The following is a 14,253-nucleotide window of genomic DNA, read 5'->3' as shown; positions in this document are numbered from 1 at the left end:
CACCAGGAGATGTTCAAGGGTTACTCCTGACTCTGCACTCAGGAGTTACTCCTGGAGGTGCTCCGTGGGCCCTAAGGGATGCTGGGAATTCAGCCAGGCAAGGCAAACGCCCTACCCAGTGTACCCAGTGTACCCAGTGCTCCAGCCCCCTGTGCCAAGGTCTTTACTTTGGCTAGTCCTATGTTGCCTTGTGATATGTATTGCAACCACTGACCACAATGGTCTCTTCCCAGAGCAGCTGTGCCTGGTGAGAATCTAAGGGGTCAGAGAACCTCGCTGGCATTTGTGTTTGAAGACTCACATTTTCACATTTCCCATTGTGTTTTATGTTCACATTTTTATTGCTCATTGAATCTTTTCCTTTTAATGCGCTTTTTTTGGGGGGTCACACCCGGCGATGCACAGGGGTTACTCCTGGCTTTGCACTCAGGAATTACTCCTGGCAGTGCTCAGGGGACCATATGGGATGCTGGGAATCGAACCCGGGTCGGCCACGTGCCAGGCAAATGCCCTACCTGCTGTGCTATGGGCTGGAGCGATAGCACAGCGGGTAGGGCATTTGCCTTGCACGCAGCCAACATGGCCGACCGAAGTTCGATTCCTCTGCCCCTCTCGGAGACCCCGGCAAGCTACTGAGAGTATCTCGCCCGCATGGCAGAGCCTGGCAAGCTACCCGTGATGTATTGGATATGCCAAACACAGTAACAACAAAGTCTCCAATGGAGATGTTACTGGGCCCGCTCGAGCAAAATTGATGAACAACAGGAGGACAGTGACAGTGACAGTGAATCTTTCCCATTTGGGTCCAGGACTGAACAGTACTCTCTTGAATTTGGAGAACGAATGAGCTACCCACTGTGAGTAGCACTGTCCTCTGTCTGTCCATCCACCGGGGAGAGTGAGACACCCACACTGCCCTGGGTCATCCACCCTGAGATGCATTTCTGAGTTTCTGAGTTCTTTGGCTCCTGATGGAAGGAGACAGTTTCCAACAGCTGCCACCAGGAAAGCATGAACCTTCCCCAAGGCCGACTCCCAGAAGAATCATCCACTTTGCTGATGGAGACATCTTGGAAGAATATAGCACAGAGGAAGAAGAGGATGAGACAGAAGAAGAGAGAAGGAAGCCAGCCCTGGACCCAGTAAGTGTAGGACATTGATCTTAGAGCACGTGGCAGCTGAGTGATATGAGCAAGAGGAAGCCAGACAAGGTTTATGGAAAACGGGGTGCTTTGTTTGTTTTTAATTCTTATCGAATGATTGTGAGATACACAGTTACAAGATTGTTCATGATTGGGTTTCAGTCATACAATGTTTCTTCATCTGTCCCTTCACCAGTGTACATTTCCCACCACCAATCTCCCCAGTTCCCTCCTGGCCCCCTTCCCGCAGCCGACCTCTATGACAGGCGTTTTTCCTCTCTCTCTCTCTGACTCTATCTCTCTCTCTGTCTCTCTGTCTCTGTCTGTCTGTCTGTTTCTCTCTCTCTCTCTCTCTCTCCCCCCCCCCCTTATGGGTAATACAGGTTCTGAGAGGTTATCATATTTATTGCTTATCTACTTTCAGTTCACAGTGATCATTTCTGACTCTTTGTCACAGTGGTCCCTTCTCTATCCTATCCTCCCCCACTAGCACTTGTGGTAAGCTTCCAACCATGGACCTTTCGTCCTGGCCCTTGTTTCCACAGTTTTTGAATATTAGTCTCCTTCTGTGTTTTTATATTCCACAAATGTGTCCAATTCGTTCCATGTAGGTCCCTCTTCTTCTGATTCATTTCAACTCAGCACATCCATCCATTTATATGCGAATTTTATTATTTCGGTTTCCCTGGTGGTTGTGTAGTATTCCATTGTATAGATGTACCATAGTATCTTTATCCAGGAGAAGAAATGGAAAACACTTCTGAGCTGATTCCTTGTTTTCAGTGGTTGGCTCTCTTGATCCATGCATACTTAATCCTGGATTTGGAAAATCGTAGCTTTCTCATCTGAGAGAAAGAAATGGGAATATATTCTACATGAAGCCTGCACTGATGGGGAAAGAGCTTCAAGCCAGGCCTGCTGGGTTTGAGTCATGGGATGGTAGAAGAATTTATCAGAAGAGTGAAGGTGGTTTAGGCCAGAGCAAAGCGAGTTTGTTAAAGAGAAATGAGCCTACTCTTGGGACTGTGACTGGCGCGGTCTCCAGAGAAAGTCTAGGCAGTTTCTTCTTTTCTGTGTCTGGGCTGCTTTGGTGGGGAGGTTCTACTTTCTAGGATGAGTTAATTCTGGGATGAGTTAATTCTGGGATGAGGGTGAGTAGGACACATGTAGCCAGTTGTGGGAAATGGTGTCTGTATGATGCTCTGAGCCTGTAAAATACAGTTGTGTCTATAACCATGTGAAGTCAGTGGAGTGTCCATAGAGTAATTGGAGCTCATCCAGCTAGAGGCTGTGAGTGGCAGGTCCCAGACTGTCATGCTCAGCCCACTCTGTGAGGCGGGTGTCTAGCTTATTCTGGAAACTGAGCAGTAGCACTAGGCAGGGCTTCTAGAGTCTTCCAGGCACAGCATATGGTGCCGGCAGGGACTCTCCCAGCGCACCAGGCCTTGTAGATAAGGGGATTAAACTAGGTAACTTCAGGGGGTGGTACTGAAGGGAGTTTGTGCCAGACCACTTCACATACCTGAGAGACTGTGGCTCACACTGCTATTAATTTCTCTAAGTTGATTTTTTTTTCTTTCAGTCTCAGCTTCCATGGGGTCCCTACCTCCGATTCTGGGCAGGGCGAGTAACAAGCGCCTCCTTTTCTAGTAAGTACCCCAGAGATTTTTCTGTCCTGAAGGGAGATTTATTTCCAAACTCTCCAACAGAATTTCCAGTGGTTCCGTCCTTTCCAGGGACTCCAGGGAAGTGAGGACCTCTAGTCGGACTGAAGACATTGAACCTCACAGATCCATCTTCCCCCCAACTTCTGTTAGCAAATATATCTTACTCGTTTACTGTCTTCATTTAAGGTGTTTCACACTGATTCCAGTTGTCATCCACTTGCTCTGCTGATGCTGTTTCCAAGTTGGGGGTTGCACTCATTCCTTGGGGGGTGTCACATGTCTGATTGAAGAGCACACACTTGATCTCAAGTGCTGGGCTTACCTGGGTTAGCTGTCATACTTGCAAATGAGCCTGCAGGGTTGGGGATCAGGATATACCCTTTACTTATGGCACTTGTATGCATGCGTGTTGTGGCACAAGCCAGCAGTTGCACAGTTTTTTGTAGTGCTCATACACCCATTCACCAACTGGTCCTGGCTATGGGCTTGCACAACATTTTTGTATCAACGCCTCAAGTTGTGTCATCCGCCCACTGGTTGTGGGGTAGCTGGATTCATTTGTAGGGTCGGGGAATCACAGTGAATAGAGGTGCCAGGATTTTGCTTGCTGTTGCCAGTGGCACCAGGGGTCAACCTGGCAGCCTTGGTGTTTTAGACTCTGAGTTATGACCAACTTGGTGCTTGGTGTTGAGTGCTGAATTCTTTGACTCTCAGCCATCTCTGGGCCCCCTCAGGGCTTTAAAAAAAAACAGAGACTAGCATCTTGGATTCTTCTTTTATCATGCAGATGCTCCCTGGCTTGATTCTTCTCTTGAACACCTGAAAGACTTGGAAACTGCATCTACATGATACACTTCCCAGTTCCCTGGGCCTGATCGTATTATCATAAACCAGAAATGCCCCTGACTCCTCACAGGAGCCGAAGGAGCGCCTGTCTTTAGAAAACGCTGAAAGCAAAGCCCTTCTTTTGACTTATTTATTAACCTCAGGGGGTACTACAGAAAAGTCCAGAAAACCTGCAGGACAAATTCTCAAATACTCCAACACCTGCCATCCCGATCATTTGAGAAAGGATTTCCCGCAGACATCTTGGGGAAAAGTGCTCATGCAGAACCTTCATCCTGGACTCTGACTGTGGCCTGAGGCTGTTTGTAAGGAGAATGTTGTGCAGGGAAGAATTTCTGATGTGGGCGGGGTTCATGTCATCTGTTATTTCATGGGTCTTTTGAAATCTCAAGGTAGTCAGTTCTATAGATACTGGAAATGGCTGGAGTGGAAACGGTAAAGTATAAAGTATGTGTGGACCCCACACTTGGCCCAGGGTGATAGTTTCTCTCTGAGTCCTCATCTCTGTGGAGCAGAGGGCAGGAAACAGCTCTGTGTGTGTGTCTCTGTGTTTAACTTTTTAATTGAATATTCATAAGATAGACCACTACAAAGCTGTTCATGATTGGGTTTCAGTTATACAATGATCCAACATTCATCCCTCCACCATTGTACATTTCCAACAGCAGTGTCCCCCATTTCCCTCCCACCATTCCCCAACACTGCACCCCCCTTTCCTTCCCATGGCAGACCTTCCTTTTCTTCTTTCTTTGTCTCCTTTTGTGAAACGCCCATTTTCATCCACACATGTGGCTGGAGTGTCACGAAAGGAAATCACTGTAGCACTGTCGTCCAGTTGTTCATTGATTTGCTTGAGCGGGTACCAGTAACGTCTCCATTGTGAGACTTGTTGTTACTGTTCTTGGCATATCAAATGCGCCACGGGGAGCATGCCAGGCTTTGTCATGTGGCCGAGATACTCTCTGTAGCTTGCCGGGCTCTCCAAGAGGTACAGAGGAATTGAAACTGGGTCGGCCGCGTGCAAGGTAAACAACCTATCCACTGTACTAAGGGGATGAAATGCCACTGGCACTGGCTGTGAGATGCAGCCTGCACTGTCCTAGCTGGGTGTAAGCAGTGAGGGATCAACACAGACCCTGGACATGCAGTAGCATGAGAAGCCTGTGAGGGAACAGGGCTCGGACACAGAACAGTGGGGATTCCAAACCACCGCCTTCAAGCAGCTCCATAAATAACTCAAACTTCACTCTTGCTTTTGTTTTTTTGGGCCACATTTAGCAATGTGCTCAGGGGTTGCTCCTGGCTCTGTGCTCAGAAACTACTCCTAACAGGCTTGGAGGACCATCTGGGTTGCTGGGGATTGAACCTCGCTAATTCACGTGCAAGGCAAGCACCCCACCTGCTGTACTATGGCTCTCTCCCCACAACTCAAACTTCAACATCTGGAGTTTGGATGCAAATCTTCTCTCCAGTACTCAAGGACCCAACTACTCAGGAACTCAAATCAGTTTCACGCTGCTGATGGTAACACAGGATGGAATTTGGGGACTGATTTGGAGTATGCTCTGGCTGGAGATCTGCTCTTCACCTGTGAAAGCATTGTCTCTGACCTGCTCAGGAACCAGGCTGGGCCTCTCAGTGGGCAGGCGGATCCCTTTTCTGATCTCTTCATCTGCTGAGGATCTTTCAGGTATAATCCCAAAAGACAGAGGGCAGCAGGTTGAACGAATAATCCTCCTTTGAGTCCTGGAACTGGTTGTGAATTCAGGCTCATTGACATTTTGGGGGCTGAGGCTTGAACTGGCATAAATGATCACTTGCAGACAGGTTTAAACTCTTCACCCCTCAGCAATCTAAGCTTATATTTCTGAATTCAGTTTCTCAAAGTGCTTGTTCTTTCTTTCAGCATGTGAATTCCTTGGTGGAAGAATCGCTGTCTTCTTGGGCCTCGATCAACCCAAATATCAGTTTGTGTTGGATGAGTACCATAAAAACCAGGAGAAGGTACGTGGTGTCAGAGAACCTGAAAGAAGGATTTCTGCTGCTCCTATATACTTTCCTACCTTGCAATCATGTGCTACCATATCTCTGAGGCCCGCTGGTCAGAATGACTTATTTTCTAATGCTCCAACCAATAGGGCTGTCAAAGTTTGAAATCTGAGCTGACTTAAAAAAACTCCTTCTGAAGACCTTTTGTGGCAAGGAAGCGGGGCTGTGGCGTTATGTTTACCATGAGAACTTTCTCCATTTTCTCTTCATTCCAGAAAATTGATGAGCAAAGCGGAAGGAATGGGTGTCAGGCCCTGCCGGCCAGAGGTGGTAACGAAGAGAGTCGTTTGGAGCTTGGAGGTCAAGAGTATGGGACATTACAGAGGGAACCCCCCCATGAGAATTCCTGTTTCAGGGGGAACCCAGAGGTAGATTCCTAATGGGCAGCTGTGCCAAGTTCCCAGATCTTGGTTCCTGGGCCATGGATTTTCCTGGCGGCAATAGCACCTGCCCCCCAGTCCCTGGGTCATTTCTGATCTTAATTTTGTGATAACATTGCAAGTGATGAGGAGAACAAGTTGGGATTTTTCTTTCTCAGCACAGCGGGTAGGGCATTCGCCTTACAAGCGGCCAACATGGCCGACCCGAGTTCGATTCCTCCGCCCCTCTCGGAGAGCCCGGCAAGCTACCGAGAGTATTCGATATGCCAAACACAGTAACAACATAAAGTTTTATTTCTAAGCTCCAAACTCAACTGTACCCCAGGGAAGCAAGTTCTGTTCATTGTGGTCTGTCTTTTACTTCGCAAAAATAATGCCTAAGGAACTTCGGGCATGTATATTTTGGGCTGGAACACTTTGATCTGTGTTCAGGGTGCAGGACAAGAGCTGTGTTCCCAGAAGGAAGGGTGGACACTGCAAAGTCTAACTCAGGACCTTGTTAGCACTTGGTACCAAGTGTGTCCCTCTGCAAGCATACTTGGAGTATTTTACAATAAACACTGGCTGCAAACAGTCCTGTTCCAATATATCAATGTCTTTTGGAATTAATCACCCTTATTTTCTCTGAATAAAAAAAAACAATCTAAACTCCAGAAAAATCACAATTTCCCCCCCACCTCCTTCATCTGCTAACATGTTTAGAAAACTTGGAAAAGCTGGAGAGATAGCACAGGAGGTAAGGTACTTGCTTGCCTTGCATGTGGCCAACCCCAGTTTGATCCCTGGCAGCATATATGTTCCTGAGCACCATCAGGAGAGATTCCTGAGCATAGAGCCGGGAGTAGCTTCTGAATGCTGTCAGGTGTGGCCTGGAAAAACAAAGTCAAAACAAAAATCTAGAAAGATCAAACATGGAACTCACAGGGAGAAAGAGAGTTTGAGGTGGCAAAAAGCTATGACCCAACAGAAAATCATTTGGATTTGCAGTAACAAGACTTGAGGTCAAATCTCACTGCTGTCATTTATTAGTTTGGTGATTTTAGGTGTCTGGATGGCTCAGTGCCAAATTTGAGTGGCAATTTTTTTATATTGTTCCTTGAGACTTACTGCTACATAATAGTAATAGATGTGAAAAAGAAAAGAAAAACTGAGTATTAGATGTTACTTTTAAATCCATGACAGTTACAGAGTTACAGAAGTTGCCCATGGAACTTGCCTTCTGGAATTCCTGGCAGTGCTCAAAGGACTACTTGGTGCTGGTATGAGCCTAAAACTATAGGCAAAGGATGCAAACCTTTGATTCCAGGTCCTGAGAGAGAGAGACCGGGTGTTTGCACAATGCTCAGCTGCCGAGCGCACTCCTACAGAGTGCAGAGTAGGTTTCTCCACTGCCCTGTGTAAGAGGTGAGAGGTGAATTGTGGTGCTCTCCCTTCAGCAGGAGTCCCTGGACAACTCCTGCTAGAGAAGTCAGGGGCTCTGGCACACAGCAGCTCACACAGGGCTTGAACATCACTGCGTGTAACTTTCTCCTTTGAGAGTATTGGAGTTGGGGCTCCCTCCAGCGTGGATGGACTGTTCTGTGCAATGTTTGGGGGCAGGGACCTGGGAGCACCACCAAGGCTAACAGGACACCCCAGTCCTTGTCCTCAGTAGCCAAAATCGTAAGCAAGGGAGTGGAGACAAAATGGTCAAATTTAGAAGAGAATTTATTTAAGGGGCTAGGTAAGAGGACAAGAGGGAGGAAAACTCCCTTAGTAAGGGGATGGTCTTGTGTGGGCACCCATCCTTCACCTTTTCTGTCTTTTTAATTAAGGGACAATGGGTGAGCTCCTTTCAGTGGGTTTACCACAGATGGTCTGGTGAGAGAGAGGGAGGCAGGGAGAGCAGGATGTCCAGAGGATGATCTTCTGGCTGGTACAGATTAGCGGGCACACCCTTGGGCCCTCCTCCTGCCATTCTATCTTCTCTTTCCCGCAGTTCATTTCCCAGTGCCATCCTTCCTCTAGTCAGGTGCTTCTAACCCTCTTTCTTAGAACAGTCCAGGAAGAGGGAACAGGAAGAGGCAGGTGGCAGGAACAGAAGTTTGGGGCCATGCCTGATTGCAAGCTCTGGTCTGCTCCATTTCAACTACTCCAGGAGGCAGAATCAGGGAAACTGATGGCTCAGCCAGAAAGGGTGGTGAAGGTTGGTGTCTCCTCCTATGACAGAGATTGGGGAGCCCTTTTTGTGGGTGTGCTTTTGTGCTGGACATCTAAGTGTGCAGGACACACATCAATTAGACACTGGCCTGTCCAGGGTCACGAGAGACAAGTTTTATGAATTTATATGACCTCTTTTCATTTCTGACAAGATATGCTCTTGCTATTGTTTAATATCCACATTATCCTTAATCAGAAATACCTAGTTCCCGCCAGAAATCTCAAACACACACCTCTGGGTGGCGCTGGCAACTTTTGAGCTGTTGCTCCCTGTCAGTGGGGTCATCATTGCAAATACTGCTTGTGCCTCTCTTACAGCGGCCAGTGTTGAATCTGCACTTTCCCCTGAACTCAACACATTTAGGGCCTAATTTATCAAAATATATTATTGGCAACACAAGGCATATTCTCTTTGTGTGAATTATAGAAGTTTTTGTTAATTCCCTAAAATCTCCAAACCTGCAGAAACATTTGCAATACATATATTTTTCCAGACAGTGTCTCAGTAATAAATGAGCCATTTTGGTGATTAATAAGTGTTCCTTCTTTTTGATTTTGTTCCTCTGTAATTAAAAACCTGAAGAAAATTAGAAGAACTCTTGAAACTCCATCTGCTAAAATACCACAGTAATAACACAGTTTAAGAGGCTAGAGTCAGAGTACAGGGCGCAGGTCTCTTGCCTCGCAATTCCAAACAGGCTTCCATCCTCAGCATCCCATATGGCCCCCAGAGCGTGCCAGAAGTAATCCCCGAGCAAGGAGCTAGGAGTAACCTCTGAGCATGGCCAGGTGTAGTGAGGTTGCCTTGTATGCAGAAGAACTTTGATTTGATCTCTACAAGGTTTTTCAAGCCCTACCAGGAGTGATCCCTGAGCAAAAAAATCAGAAGTAAGCCTTGAACTCCACCCAGTGTAGCCCCAAAGCCAAATGAATTACCAAAATCGATAACAAACAAACCAACCAAAAAACCCAGAAAGCAAGCAGCTGGGGACATTTTAGAACTCCTGCAACTGAGAATGCATCTGGTGAAGGAAACCATACGGTGTCATCCCAGACAGTGCTTTGATACAAAAAAGAGTTTGAGCTGAAAGTGATTCAGAAGCAGACAACCTGGGAAAAATCTCTCTTTACTGCCTGCCAAAAGGCAGGAAATAAATTCTTTTATGTGGATATACTCTTATCAGCCCAGAGAACTCCCCCACCAAACCTCTGTTAATCCCCCTCCACCCCCAACCCCAGAGAGCCCCCTGGGGGAGTTCTGGAGAAAGCATGCTCTTTGATGAAGGCATTCTCAGCTGCCAGTTCTGAGTTGCTGTGGGCACAGGTTTCTTCCACGTCATGTGTGCTTAGGCAGTGATAGCTCACAATCTGCTTGTTTTTCTCTTTTTTTTTTACTTTTGGGTCACACCCGGTGATGCACAGGGGTTACTCCTGGCTCATGCACTCAGGAATTACTCCTGGCAGTGCTCAAGGGACCATATAGGATGCTGGGAATCAAACCCGGGTTGACCGCATGCAAGACAAACACCCTACCCACTGTGCTGTCACTCCAGCCTCTGTTTTTCTTTTCTTAATGTGTTTTTTCTTGTTGGTTTTGTTAGAACCCAGTTGAAAAACTCAGAGGGCTGGCGGGTAAAGCTTGGCCTTCCATTCCCATGAATCGTGCTATCAGTACCATTCCTTCTTGGGTACTTTTCTCCCTTGGCTTCTTTATCAAGTTCTTCTCACTCTTGTTGGTAAAGGGAAGGTAGCAGGCAGCAGGCAGCCTCTGTCTACATCACTCCTCTTAGTTATAGAACCAGAGAAAAACTCTCTCTCTCCTGGGTTGATCTTCCATCTTTCAGGGCTAAACACTGAAGGTAAGTCATCTATCTCTGCTGAAATGTGCACCATGGAGGGCTCATGGTCCTCATTTTCTCCATCCAATATCGGGACATCCAATGAACTGGGGACATGATGACTTACCCTCCCGAGGTTTCCATTCTGGGGGAGCAATGCCAACAATTCTCCAATCACAATACTGATAGCAAGTGCTATTTTCATCTCATCATTGTGCTTTGATGGAAAATAGAGCAGCTGGCGAGGGTGAAAGATGATGTGTAATATCAGTGTCTAGCTGAAATAATTGAATCAACAGAGTAAGCTTAGGTAGTAAGAACTGAGTAACAACAGAGTATCTTTGCACTGTTTTCATACCTTCTTATGTAACCTCTAGAGGAAAATTTCAGGGGGGATTTTGGTCTCCAGAGCTTATAGGAAAACGCATCATGAAAATTTTCAGATACATAGGGCTGTGTATATAAGATGACAGAGCCATATGTCTTTTTGAAAGAAGCTCCAATTTCCTCTTCTTGGTGATGGTGTGCTGGCCTAGACCCTTGGCTTCCCCGAGCTGAAGTGGATCTGATTTCAAAGGTCTCTTTCAGCTCCCAAATCCAATGATTCTGAATTCATTCTTTAAGTAATTCATTTTCATATTTTAACATTCAATAATGTCAGAGTGAATGATGCAAGCGGCACACAATTGAATTGAGGAGTCATAATTTACATTAGCTAAATTATAGAAGAACATTATAAATACCCTTATCTAAAAAAAGGCAAAAAGTTCTAGTCTTCAATGACTCATGTGTCAATATTTGTAAATCTGACTAAATAACTTTTTAAATGCCCAGTGATGGAGAGCAGTGTGTTTTTTTTTCCTCCACCGCAGTCTGTGATGAGATTAACATCTTTTTTGATCAGCAAATAACCTCCAAGGGTAGTTGATATAACCTTGGCAGCCAGTGGCATGCATATTTAATAAAAGCTCTCAAAAGTTTTTTATTTTGTGCCTATTGAGTACAGTGTGATAGTACTACTCATGAGACTATAAAGAAATATCTAGAGAAGTGTTACCTGTTTTCCCTTTCATTCATTATTCATATTTTTTGTTTTTGCTTTTGATTTTTTTGCTTTTTTGACATCTGGTGGTACTAAGGGGTTACTCCTGGCTCTGCACTCAGGAATTACTCCTGGTGTTGCTTGGGTGACCAAATGAGATGCAGGGGATTGAACCGGGTTGGCCCCGTGCAAGGGAAATGCTCTACCCACTGTACTATCACTCATGTTTGCAAAGAAAGACAATAATGATCTCTTAGTTATTATCATCACTAAATTATAAGAGCAACATGAGTATTAATAGAACTTAATAGAACTTGTATTAATAGAACTTAATCGGAACTTGCTATGGAGTGGGCACTTTTCTAGATGCTCTGACCATTTATCTTGATGCTCTCAGCATCCTATGAAATGCTGCTGCTCTTCACCTGATTTCCAGATGAGGGGACTGAAATATGGAAAGGGGTTGGCCCTAACTCACACACCTGATTGATGGCAAAACAGGGCTTTCAATCTGGCACTCTTGGCCATAACTCAAGTCTTTAAACACATGTGCTACTTTGCGTGTGTATCCAGCTGACAAGTGAGAAGTGGTATTTTTCTTGCTTTAGGAAAAGAGGGCAGCAGGTGACATTTGCTTTTCCCTTTTTGTTCTAGTCATCTCCCTCCCGTTGCCCATTTCCCATCCCTCTTTGGAACCCCAGGGATCTTTTATTCTGTTCTCTCACTCTCAAAATGTGTGAAGCCTCAAAGAAGCTAGTGTTAGTTGCTAACAACTTTGTAAATTCAAGGTTTACTATTGTGGGGGAGCCCCTGCAGGTTTTTACTATTATGTGGGAATAAAAGACATTTTTTCTGCTATATGGATGTCAAGTTTGAGAAGAGCAATTGATGGAAATATTAGGGAGGGGGTGCGATTGCTTCTACAGTGTGGTTTTGGGGTTAGAAAGTCAATTTTCTACATGATCTCATCAAGTTGTTTCTCATTTATCATTATAGGAAGGAAAAGGATATCTAAGCTAATTAGATGAAATACGCAAATGGTGAGCAGGAAAAGGGAGGCACAATTAATTTAAAACCATTCCGAGTATGATTTTTTTTTCAGTTCTCCATTTTATTTATTTCACTTAAAAGAATTCCCTTCTGGTTCCAGTCAATTTGCAGAAAGTTGTGAACTTTTTTTCTTTTTTAATTTTATTGAATCACCGTGAGATAGTTATAAGCTTTCATTTTGGGGTTACAATTACACAATGATCAAACACCCATCCCTCCACCAGTGCATATTCCCCACCATCAATATCCCCGGTGTACCCCCCCTTCGCCACCCTCCCCCTGCCTCCATGGCAGATGATAATATTCCTCTCTCTCTCTCTCTCTCTCTCTCTCTCTCTCCACTTTTGGGCATTATGGTTTGTAGTACAGACCCTGAGAGGTCATCATGTTTGATCCATTATCTACTTTCTACACACATCTCCCACCCCAACTGATTCCTCCAACCATCATTTTCTTACTGATCCCCTCTCTATTCCATCTGCCTTATCCCCTCCGCTCATAAGGCAGTCTTTCAGCTATGAGGCAATCCTCCTGGTCCTTGTATCTACTGACCTTGGGTGTCAGCCTCATACTATGTTATTCTATACTCCACAAATGAGTGCAGTCCTTCTATGTCTGTCCCTATCTTTCTGCCTCATTTCACTTAGCATGATACTCTCCATGTCTATCCATTTATAAGCAAAGTTCATGACTTTATCTCTCCTAACAGCTGCATAGTATTCTATTGTGTAGATGTACCAAAGTTTCTTTAACCAGTCATCTATTCTAGGGCACTTGGGTTGTTTCCAGATTTTGGCTATTGTGAACAGTGCTGCAATGAACATATAGGTACAGATGTCATTTCTACTGTGCTTTTTTGCATCCTCCAGATATATTCCCAGAAGTTGTATTGTGGGGCCATATGGAAGCTCAATTTCTAGTTTTTGAGGGAATGCTCATATTGTTTTCTAGAAAGGCTGGACCAGTTGGCATTCCCACCAACAGTGAAAGAGCGTCCCTTTTCCCCCACATCCACGCCAGCACTGGTTGTCTTTGTTCTTTTGAATGTGTGCCAGTCTCTGTGGTGTGAGGTGATATCTCACTGTGGTTTTGATTTGCATCTTCCTGATGACTAGCGATTTTAATGCGATGACTGGAGCATTTTTTAATGTGCCTTTTGGCCATTTGTATTTATTTTTTGAGGAAACTTCTGTTCCGAGGATGATCTTAACCTGCAGCACAAATCAGAGGTTCTTTGAATAGAATTGGAAGAACCAAGGCGGCAAGTTCCTACAGTTCAAACACCTAGATGAAGACACACAAAATGCTGCTCACAAGAAAGCAGGCCTTCATATCTGTTCTGGTATTAGACATGTAATATACTTAAGATCTCATCTCTGAGAAGGATTGGTCTCTTGGTCTTAAGGGTAGGAGATTTTATATATATATATATATATATATATATATATATACACATATATATAATACATATATGCATATATATGCTTTTTGGGTCACACCCGGAGAGACACAGTGGTTACTCCTGGCTCTGCACTCAGGAATTACTCCTGATGGGTGCTCAGGAGACCATTGGGATGCTGGGAATCAAATCCAGGTTGGCTGCGTGCAAGGCAAATGCCCTACCCGCTGTGCTACCACTCCAGCCTGGGAGATGATATCTTGAATCAGACAAACTTCTGTTTTGAAATAGTTTGAGTTTAAAATAGACAAACTCAAGCCTATCTATATATCTTCTTCTTCTTCTTCTTCTTCTTCTTCTTCTTCTTCTTCTTCTTCTTCTTCTTCTTCTTCTTCTTCTTCTTCTCCTCCTCCTCCTCCTCCTCTTCCTCCTCCTCCTCCTCCTCCTTTTTCTTCTTCTTCTTCTTTTTTTTTTTTGTTGGACCACACTCAGTGGCAGTTGGGACTATTCTCAGCTCTGTGCTGGGCAGAGGGATTGCTTCCAGTGAGTCTTATATGTAGTTAAGATCTTGATTTACGACCAAGAACACCACCCTGCTCTTTTATCAATTGCCACGGGTTGTGTGCAAGGCCAGTCCTCTG

At 45.1% G+C, this 14,253-nt stretch overlaps 1 protein-coding gene across 1 annotated transcript; it reads left to right on the top strand.

The window, feature by feature from the left end:
- The first annotated feature begins 971 nt into the window (after window positions 1-971).
- FAM177B (family with sequence similarity 177 member B) lies at window positions 972-6,084 on the top strand. Its single transcript, XM_056110542.1, has 4 exons — window positions 972-1,142; window positions 2,725-2,791; window positions 5,562-5,659; window positions 5,920-6,084. The coding sequence occupies exons 1-4, from the start codon at window positions 972-974 to the stop codon at window positions 6,082-6,084; spliced, it is 501 nt and encodes a 166-aa protein (XP_055966517.1).
- The last annotated feature ends 8,169 nt before the right edge of the window (window positions 6,085-14,253 follow it).

The sequence above is a fragment of the Sorex fumeus genome, unplaced genomic scaffold (assembly GCF_029834395.1).
Source record: "Sorex fumeus unplaced genomic scaffold, SorFum_2.1 ptg000010l, whole genome shotgun sequence".
Lineage (NCBI taxonomy): Eukaryota > Metazoa > Chordata > Mammalia > Eulipotyphla > Soricidae > Sorex > Sorex fumeus.
The sequence above is the reverse complement of the archived record's forward strand: the minus strand, read 5'-3'. Positions and strand labels throughout refer to the sequence as shown.

Bases quoted from the DNA above. Each gene is read 5' to 3' on its own strand.
- FAM177B (XM_056110542.1), top strand. From the start codon at position 972: ATGGAAGGAGACAGTTTCCAACAGCTGCCACCAGGAAAGCATGAACCT. The intron at 2,792-5,561 runs GTAAGTACCCCA...TCTTTCTTTCAG, and splicing joins AACAAGCGCCTCCTTTTCTA to CATGTGAATTCCTTGGTGGA. The intron at 5,660-5,919 runs GTACGTGGTGTC...TCTTCATTCCAG, and splicing joins ACCATAAAAACCAGGAGAAG to AAAATTGATGAGCAAAGCGG.